The following is a 10,854-nucleotide window of genomic DNA, read 5'->3' as shown; positions in this document are numbered from 1 at the left end:
GAAATACTATTTTACTCATGTTGATTATAGTTCAAAATATCAATTACCAATAATAAAATATAAGAAGCAAAAGAAATATAAAAACATAAATCTGGGTTGAATTATAAAAGTTCAACCGTAATTCAAATTCTACTATGATCGAACAATTTTTAAATATAAAAAAATCTTTGAATCAATATATTAAAAGCGATAGTGTAATTATTCTCCTTATCACCAGAAGATTTATATACACCATATTTACAAAGCTGTTTTCATTACGTTTAGAGCTAAATATGAGAAGCTAATTTTTTTTATAAGAGATATTTTAAGAGCTAAATATGTGCAGAAAATTCTACGAAACATATTCTAGATGGTTGAAAGAAAAGAGACTATATATATAGAGAGAGAGAGTTTAGAAACAGTTTATGAGATAAAACTAGGATAACCAAAATAGGTTACATATATAACACCCACAATCTACTAAGATCATGTAGCAAATACAGGGGTCATATGTTTTCATAACAACTGGGAGATAAACGTGGTTTAATAAGAATCTCAAGTGGAGTGGCCTTAGTGTTGATTAATCCAAAGGTTTCAGTCATATCAAGAGGTTCAGTTGACGGATTTAAGATTTCAAAGGAATGCAAAAATCTAGCCAGAGTTAAATGGACCATTTGAAGGCCAAAAGATATTCCTGGACAAATTCTTCTACCACTTCCAAATGGTAATAGCTCAAAATGTTGACCTCTAATGTCAATATCTTTGTGAATCGTAAGAAACCTTTCTGGTTCAAACTTTAATGGATCTGACCAAACATTAGGATCTGTGTGGATCTTCCAAAGATTTGTAATTAGTCGTGTTCCTTTTTTTATATTGTAGCCACTTAAAGTGCAATTCTCAGTGAACTCACGGGGTCCCGAGAGAGGACCTGGAGGGTACAATCTTAATGCTTCTTTCACTATAGCCTGGACATATGTTAACTTACTTATATCAGACTCACTTATGCATCTCTCTTTTCCAATTTGGATGTCTAATTCTGCTATAACTTTTTCCAATGCAAAAGGATTTCTCAAAATCAAACATATGGCCCATGTTAGAGCAGTACTGCTTGTGTCTGCTGCTCCTGCTATTACTGTCTGTAAATCAAATATGTAATTCATAAGAAGAATATATATAAAGGGGTGCATGTTTAAATATAACAAAAACTCTGCTTTTGTAAATCAAGAAACAAAGCAAATGGATATGATAGATTGATAATTGCATGTTTAAATTTTAAAAACAAAATCAAGTTTTTAGTTTCATTTAAGTTTGTGGTTTCAATTTTTTTTTTCAATTTTAACTTGCCAATATTATATATATTTTTTCTTTAAAATGTTCAGTAAAAAATATGAAACTTGTGAGATGGGGTTGTAATTAAAAGATGTGAAGTGAGAGTTGAATACAATTAAAAAAGAAAATATGTAAGTTTTTTTTAATGAATTTTTGTTGATTAATTATATATTAGGTATTGTTCCAACCATAAGTCTACTAACATTGTTAAAGTCATTGTGTTTGAGGTATTGTTTGTTTTAGTGCTTGTTGGGGGTTTTATAGTTTTATCCTTAAAAAGGCGCATTAGTAAGTTAAAGAGAGAGGGCATTTATAAACTTCTCTTAACCTCAATTTCTAATTGATATGTGAGACTTTTTAAGCATACCGGAATAAGTCCCTAATTAATGTTAAGGATCAAGAGTGACTTAAGTCCTCCTTATAGCATCAAAGACACCTTTTAAAGGATAAAAACTATGATGACTAAACAAGTGTAAAAATAGTCAATACCTTAAATTCGGTGATCCTAACGATATCAACAAACTTATGGTTGGAATATTGGTGCTAGAAGAAAAGGCGTCATGGTAAGTTAAGAAAAAATGATGTTTATAAACTACCTTTAGTCTTGATTTCTAAATGTGATATTTTTTAGGCATATTAGAACATATGCAATCATGACTAGAATGAGCTAAAATGTTAAGATTTAATTAGTACTTAGAATTTCATACTCAAACCCTACATTTCACCTAGATGAGTTTAACTAGGGTCAATTCATAATTTCAATGTTGGTCAGGTAAAAAATCCTGTAACACCCTAATTTTTCTATTAAAATTATATATATTTTTTATTAATTATTAATTATTGTATTTTATTATAGATATTTGGATTGGTTTTGATAATTATTTTTATTATTTCTATATGCTTAAGAGTATATTATTATAAGGTTTCGTAGCTAAAAGATTTATTTGTTTAATTATTTTGAGGGAAGGAATTTGTAACTTGGGTTAATTGTTTTAACTGATGGATTAAGGAGGGGTTATGTTTCTTAGAAAGAGAGGTCTTCTGATAAGTTTCTTTTTATGCTTTTTTCATGTAAAGTTGCACGCTTCAGACTTGGGAGAACTAGAGTTCAAGGTAAATCCTCCTGGAGATCAATGGTATGTGTCAATTGTGCCTCTTGGAATGTTTAACATGCTTATTAGAACATTTTTACCAATTGAATTGTAATTTTTGGTGATTGGTGCTTCTAATTTGAAATTCGTGTTTTCTATAGAATTTGGGAATTCTTTCATGACGTAGGGTGCCATGTTGGGCTTGTCAAGTGTTGTTGAGTTCGAGAGCAAAGATTGCTCTTGGGGTCACTCATGTCAGGCATGAGGTGGTCCTAACTGAGCCTAGAAGCCTCAAGGGCTTCTATGTAGTACTTTCTCTGAGCGTGATCCTAGTCACGTTGGGCGTCATTGAACTCGAGAGCAACTAGGCTCTCTGGTGGTCCAGTGTCGAGCACAACATATCTCATGGTGTAGGCTTGTGTTGTGTCTCTCTTGTGATGTATGAGTTGTAGTGATGTGATCCCTTATGCCATTGACTTCTAATATTTAATTGATATAGTTGAATTGTTAATTGTTATATTGAGAACAGTTGATGACTATATGGTATGAGAATAGTGATGTATGATATCACATGATATTGAAATGTATCATTGCATAGAGTCTTGTTTGACATGCATCATTACATAAATGTTTCTGAACGGTACAATATGGACTACATCGTCAAGGAAGACCCCTTATGTAAAAGCTTGGGGATCATTCCTTGAGGATAGTGGGGCTTGTGAAATCCTGATTCCACCCATTGTGCGCGCTTGGAGTAAAGCTTGCATGGCTTTATTGTCTTGACTAAACTATGGTAATATATCCTCCTAGTGAAAGTGCATTGACGTTGAAGATATTGGTGATGAGGCCTAGTCCATTGCATTTGGGTGTATGCTTTGATAGAATGTGACATCGGAGCTTAGTTAGAAGTTTTCTTTTTGTTGTTATGTTTTAAAACAATCGTTACTTTCTTTGTAATTTCAGTTGGATTTTTGTTGTTGTAATTTTAAGTTAGAATGTGATACCTTCTATGTTGAACACGCTTTATGTATAAAAGACTTGTTATTCAGTTTCTTTATTTTATATGTATTATGGTATGCAAGATAAATGGTGTCACAAAATCCATATACTAAGGATCTAAAATTACCTAGACAAATTGTTTGTCGATATGGGATTTTCTATGGACTAATTTAGTATGTTAGGTCATGCTCAAATTGAACTAAATTTAATTCATGCTTGAAATACAAAGCTACCTTCATAAAAGTTCTATTTTACAACATTTTTTTAGGTTAAACTTGGATAAAAAAAATCATCACGGTAGACTAAAATGATCTAAATTTGATTATGATTAAAATTTCAAGCCCAAACTTAATATTTTAGTGAGCAAGTTTGGTCAGGACAAAAATAGACTCTTATATTGTATTTGGACTTCTAAATTAAGTCTTAACTCTCGTGAAAGTTCAATTTGCATGAACATTTTGAAAGTTAAATCTAAATTCAATCATAATTAGATTGGACTAAAAAGACCAATTTATTTTATGTTAAAAAAAAGTGAAACTCATACGTTGTATTTCATTGAGCAGGTTGTAATGAAAGCAGATCAATTAACCATTGAAATAATAACAATGACACAGAAATATGGATAAACCTCGATACATATTATTTTGTCCGTGAATATATCTACACAAGAGAAAGGAAAATACTATGCAACAAAATTCATTACAGAGCCAATAGAGAGAAGAAGCAGAATACAACCATTTCCCACTCCCCATTTCCTTCGATACCCTATGACTTATTGCCACCTCACACATAATCCCTCATGCGTGAATTGACCCTCCTCATCCTTTCATTTTGTCGATTTCCCACAATCATCAGGTCATTTGACACCTCTTCATTCTTCCTAACAGAAATATTCTCCTTCGCATCCATTTCCTGAATTGCCCCTATGTTATTTCCACTTGTGACATTACCTCCCCCATTAAAACAAACTTTGCCCTCAAGGTTGAAGTTAGGATAAGCTTGTTGCACATAGGTAAGGTCTTCCCAAGTAGCCTGGTCAGCATTAATGCTTGCCCAATGTACCAGAACTTGAGGAATATGTTGGTCTCCCTGGAGAAGAACTCTAGATTGTAAAATCTCTTGTGGCTGCAATATAGGGCGAATTTCATTTATAATCATAGGAAGTGGAATATAGGATTGTTGATGAACCCCGCGACATGGTTTCAACCATGACACATGAAAAACAGAGTGAATGTGAGCGGTTGAGGGCAGCAACAGCTTGTAAGCAACCGGACCAATACATTGGATAACAGGAAAAGGATCAAAGTATCGCATGTCCAATTTCTGATTTTTTCTCAAAGCAACTGAATGTTGTCGATAAGGGTAGAGCTTAACCAACACCATATCTCCAACCTTGAATTCCACATGACGTCGCCGTTTATCCGCCTGTGTCGCTTCATATACTGTTGAGCCTTGTACGAATTTCCCTTTAACTGAAGCAAAACAGCATCACGTTGCTGCAACAATTGTTGCAACGTTGGAGGGTCCTGGGCATTCGTAAAATACTTGTCAATCCTAGGAGGATCTCGTCCATAAACTACCTTGAAAGGCATCATACCAATATTGAGATGGTACGATGTATTATACCAAAATTCTGCCCAAGGTAACATTTTTAGCCACAACTGGGGATTATCATAAGTAAAATAGCGTAAATACATTTGCAAACAATGATTGACAGCTTCTGATTGGCCATCAGATTGTGGATGGTATGCACTACTCATAGCCAATGAAGTACCACTCATCTTGAAAAGTTATTTCCAAAATTGACTCATAAAAACCTTATCTCGATCAGAGACAATAGACTTGGGAAATCCATGCAATTTCACCACAGTCTTCATGAACAAATTAGCCACTTGTGCACTGGTGTAGTTTGCCTTTAAAGGACCAAAATGGACATACTTAGAAAGGCAATCTACCACTACCATGATCACTATAAAACCATTAGCATTGGGTAGTACTGTGATAAAATCCATCGTGATATCATCCTATATTTGTGCTGGAATTAGAAGAGGATGCAACAACCCAGAAGGTAGTGTATTGGAAGATTTAGCCTGTTGACAAATGAGACAGTTTTTAACAAAATCAGCTAAGTCTTTATGCATACCCTGCCAATGAAATTGGGCAGCAATCCGAGACACGATTCTTGTAACCCCTGAATGTCCGCCGAGTGAAGAAGAGTGGAATTCATGTAATATTTTCTAAACCAAGTCATGATTCTTAGGAATAACCAACCTACCATTCCAGTATAACAATTCATCATGTGTGGAGTAATTGGGATGAGGAGGGGTGCCTCTACGACATAACTCATGTATGTTATTCAAATCCGTGTTTTCAGTAATTGCAACACGCAAAACGGGCAGAATTGTCATGTGTGGCAAGGACCATGCCATAAAAAATGATCTGGATAAAGCATCGGCGACCATATTGTCCTTCCTCGGTTTGTACTCGATTTTAAAGTCATAGCCTAACAAGTTATGCAACCAAGTCTGTTGTTCTGGCGTTTGTGAGGATTGTTGTGTAAGACTCTTTAGACTCATCTGATCTGTCTTAATTACGAAGTGGTGACCCAAGAGATAATGTCTGAATTTTGCTATCGCTTCAGTGATGGCATATAGTTTCTGTGTATAAGCTGACTGTTTCTAAAGTCTAGGAGTTAATTTCTTGGAAAAGAAAGCAACTGGATGACTGTTTTGACTAAGCACTGCCCTTACACCAGTTCATGACGCATCTGTTTCCAAAACAAAAGCCTTAGGAAAATCTAAAATAGTGAGAACTGGAGCTTGGGCTAAAGCAAATTTGAGCGTTTCAAAAGCGCTCGTAGTAACAACATCCCAATTAAAACTATCTTTCTTGAGCAAATTCGTCAAAGGGGCTGCAATAGAGGCATAACCTTTGATAAACTTCCTATAATAACCGATTAGGCCCAGAAGTCCCCGTAATTGCTTGAGGTTAGTAGGAAAAGGCCAAGCTAACACAACTTGTACCTTGGAAGCTTCCACTACTACTCCTTGCCTAGAAACCATGTGTCCTAAGTATTCCACTTGAGTAAGACTAAATGAACACTTAAATAACTTGGCAAACAATTTATGTTGTCTAAGTAATTGCAAGACAACTTCTAAATGGTGTAAATGAGCATACCAAGTTGGACTGTACACTAATATATCATAAAAAAAAAGAACAGATTTTTGCAACATCTCTTGAAAGATGTCATTCATTAGACATTGGAATGTAGCTGGAGCATTCGTTAATCCAAATGGCATGACAAGCCATTCATAATGCCCATGATGTGTTTAAATGCTGTCTTAAACCGATCTTCCTCTTTTAACAAGATCTGATGATAGCCAGACATGAGATCAAGCTTGGAAAAATACCGGGATCCAAATAACTCATCAATTAACTCATCTACAGTGGGAATGGGAAAACTATCTTTGATAGTTATGGCATTTAAAGCTCGATAATCTGTACAAAATCTCCAAGTGCCATCTTTTCTTCTTAACCAAAACAATTGGGGAAGAGAATGGGCTAGTACTCAACACTATAGTTCCTTCTTGTAACATATCTCTAACCATCTTCTCAATTTGTTCTTTTTGACTATGGGGATATGTATAAGGTCTAACCTTAATAGGATCAACTCCTTTAATCAAAGGAATACTATGATCGTGTGATCTACTGAGAGGAAGACCAGTAGGAACGACAAACACATTATGATAGGTACGCAAAAGAAGTGTTAATTCCGATTCCAAGTGCTTAGGTAATTGCTAACAGTGATCAGCATCACAATCTGGTTATTGAAATTGCAGTGTAAATAGTTCAAAGATGGCATGAGTTCTTTGCATCCTACGAAGATGATTGTATTGCGCTAGAGTTGGAAGTTGTGGTTTATCACCATGAAGGGTAATAAAATTCCCGTCCACAAAGAACTGCAATTTCAAAGCACTGTAGTATGAAATATGCGCACCCAAAGTAGCTAACCAAGCTGCCCCTAAGACCAAATCTACACCTGAGCTTGGTAGTAAGTAAACAGGTAATTTTAAGGAATGCCCTTGGATCTGTATTTCAACATCCCGCACCCTACCCTATCGACTAAGACCTGAAAGCTCGTAGTTGGTTCAATGGCCAATTTCAAGCAATGTGCAAGGCGTGGTTACAAGAAATTTTTCGAACTACCACTGTCAAGTAGTACTTGAACTGTCACCCCATTGATAGTACCCTAAAATCGCATAGTACCAGTGTCGAAAGCTCCTTTGAGAGCATTAAAATAAAAATGAGGTTCCTACTCTAGTGATTGCATCAGGTTGATATTAGCCTCATCATGTGGGTCAGGTTCCAGTTGTGTTTGGGGTGGGTAACAAGGGTGGTAGGCTCGTGGACCTAGTTGTTTGGGCTAGGGATGAGGGTTGATATTTTGGGTAAGAGTGGGCTAAGGTGGTTTGCTGTTTAGGCAGGTATTTCTCTTTGAAAAGTTTAGCCAATTAAACAGCACGTAACAAGGAGGTTGGAGTTTGAGTAATAACATCTCTTTGAATGTCACTCTTGAGGCCACTTAGGAAACAATCAAGTAAGGCATCGACAGTAATACCCTGAACAGGATTAGCTAAAGCTGTAAATTCGCGATAATAATCATGCACCGACCTCGTTTGCATCAGTTTAAAAAGGGTAGAACGAGGGCACTCATAAGGAGATGGACCAAATTCCAATTCCAGGGCCCAAGTGAAACCAATCCAAGATTGACATGGATGATTCTTAGCCATCAGTTGGAACCAAGGAATCACATCTTCTTCCATATGAACTATAACAATGGTGAGGCATTGCGCCACCGGAGTATTGTATAACATGAAAAATTATTCTACCTTAAAGATCCATTCCAGTACGTTCGAACCATTGAAACGTGGAAAATCAAGTTTGACATTACGAACCTGAAACGGTTGCATCGAACTTTGTAGCGGACGTTGGTGATGACGCCGCTGCTACATGCAACAAAGTAACTCCAACTTCCAGACTCTCAAAACGAGTATAATACTCTTTATGTCGAGAATCCAACAACTCCAAAATTTGCTTGACATCTGAGGACAACTCCTTCAACCGGGTGTTTTCAGCTATGCTTAAGAATGAGTTGAGAACACAAGAGCACCAATGTAATGAAAGCAGATCAATTAACAATTGAAATAATAACAATGACACAGAAATATGGATAAACCTCGATATGTAATATTTATTCTGTGAGTATTTCTCCACAAGAGAAAGGAAAATACTATGTAGCGAAATTCATTATAAAGCCAATAGAGAGAAGAAGCAGAATACAACCATTTCCCACTTCTCCTTTCCTTCGATACCCTATGACTTATTGCCACCTCACACATAATTACTCATGCATGAATTGACCCTCCTCGTCCTTGTACTTTTTCAATTGCCCACAATCATCGGATCATTTGACTCTCCATTCTTCCTAACAGAAATATTCTCCTTCACATCCATTTCCTGAATTGCCCCTATGCTATTTTCACTTGTGACACGGGTAAGGTTGGAAAACCTAATCTATTTTGACTCTTTTGGCAAAGACGAAACAAGTTTTAGCCAAACGAATTTGATTTTAAATTAACTAACTTTAAAAACGAAAATTGAAAACTTATCGCTAACTAAAATGTGACCTTCACGTTCATGTTCAAGTTTACAACATCCGTGGTGGTTAAAATTGAAGATTTTGTTAACTCCGAATTCAAGTTACTAGTGTTAATTAACAATCTAAACGACACATGCATGAACATATAAACATACCATTACAGTGGATTTGATCATGGTATCAGCATCAACCCCAGCAATTGTCTTTCCATCAAGCAAGGAAATCATCACGTCCATGAAGTCTTGAACTTGATCAACATTTTTACCCAATTTCCTATTTTGTCGGTGCTCCTCTAACCACTCATTTAAAATACTATCAAATTCCTTGGCTGTTTCTTTCATGGCCTTCTCATGACCACCAAAATCAAAGCATCTCAAATAAGGAATAGCATCTCCCGCTGTGAATACCCCTAGCAAACGCACAAACTCCTTCACAGCCTTTACACATCTTTGTGCCTTCTCATCATCCACAATTTTAGCACTGAAATATCGCTTCCCAACGACCATTTGAAGAACCATGTTGAATAACAAGTGAGAAAACCATTGCTTCAGCTCTACCAACGCATAGCCAGCATCATTCTTTGTGCTAGACCAAACATTGAAGAGATCTTTGATAGAATTTTGAACTTCCGAGACACGAACATGCTGTAGTTGCTCCACTCGACGAGGGGAAAGGATCTCTAACGTTGTAATCTTTCGTAACTCGCGCCAATAAGGACCATAGGGTGCAAAGCCTAATATGGCATGGTTGTAACCCATGAGTTCAAAGGCAACAAGTTTAGGGCGAGAGGAAACGACCATGTCGTTTGTGGTAAAACATTCCTTAGCCATCTCCCAGTTGCTAATTACCAAAGCCTTTTTGGTACCAAACTTGAGGGTGAATATAGGTCCATACTCATCAGCCAAAGCACCCAAAGTTCTATGTGGTGTTTGTGAACCACTCAATAGTGGAAGATGACCAAGTATTGGCCATGCACCTGCAACTGTGGGAGCCTCTTTACTATGACCAAATTTGAAGAGACGAGACACAATCAAACAGAAAAGGATTAGAGAAAGAAGTCCAATGGTAGTGGCATTTAGGTAATTTAGAACAAAATCCATTTTAGCCAGTGAAGGTTGTAATGTAGTAATTGTAAGGCCTATAGAGATGTGTAGTGGTACTGCTGATTGTCATCCTTAAATAGATCATTCGTTGCTACCCAGATAAGGGTGAAGAGGAGGCACATTAGTGTTTGGTGATATAATTATAATTTTAAATAATTTTTTTTATTATTATATTATTTGTTAGGAGACAAAGATGAAAGTTCAATATAAAAAGCATTTACTTTCCGAAGAATGTTTTCATTTTTATCTCCCTAGTATCAGTATTAAGGACCGAAGATGTTAATTGAATTATAAAGGCTAAAAACTTATTTTGATCTCTTATAATAATTATTTGTTTTAATTTAGTCCTATATTTATTTTTTATTTTAATTTGGTCCCTAATAAATTAATTGGTTACAATGTCGGACTTTCGTCCAAATTATTTAGACGGAGTTAATTATTGGCCACGTGGATGCCACGTGGAAGCTACATAGATGCCACGTGGATGTCAAATTTTTGCCATGCATCTGTAACCAGAACGGCCCGTTTTGAAACCGGAATGACCCGTTCTGGTTTCACTCCTGGTGCGTTAATTTTGCATCCAGAACGACCCGTTTCGGATGCAAAATTAACACACCAGGAGTGAAACCAGAATGTGTCGTTCTGGTTTCAGAACGGGCCGTTCTGGTTCCAGAATGTCACGCATATAGTTAAT

The 10,854-nt window shown here is 36.1% G+C and overlaps 1 protein-coding gene across 1 annotated transcript; it reads right to left on the bottom strand.

Moving 5' to 3' along the window:
* Positions 1 to 354: 354 nt before the first annotated feature.
* LOC145954099 (cytochrome P450 82A4-like) lies at positions 355 to 10,268 on the bottom strand. Its single transcript, XM_083067813.1, has 2 exons — positions 9,213 to 10,268; positions 355 to 1,115 (listed from the first exon to the last, which is right to left on the bottom strand). The coding sequence occupies exons 1-2, from the start codon at positions 10,155 to 10,157 to the stop codon at positions 486 to 488; spliced, it is 1,575 nt and encodes a 524-aa protein (XP_082923939.1). The 5' UTR covers positions 10,158 to 10,268; the 3' UTR covers positions 355 to 485.
* Positions 10,269 to 10,854: the final 586 nt, after the last annotated feature.

Source organism: Cajanus cajan, chromosome 2 (genome assembly GCF_000230855.2).
Source record: "Cajanus cajan strain Asha chromosome 2, NIPB_CcT2T_4, whole genome shotgun sequence".
Lineage (NCBI taxonomy): Eukaryota > Viridiplantae > Streptophyta > Magnoliopsida > Fabales > Fabaceae > Cajanus > Cajanus cajan.
The sequence above is the reverse complement of the archived record's forward strand: the minus strand, read 5'-3'. Positions and strand labels throughout refer to the sequence as shown.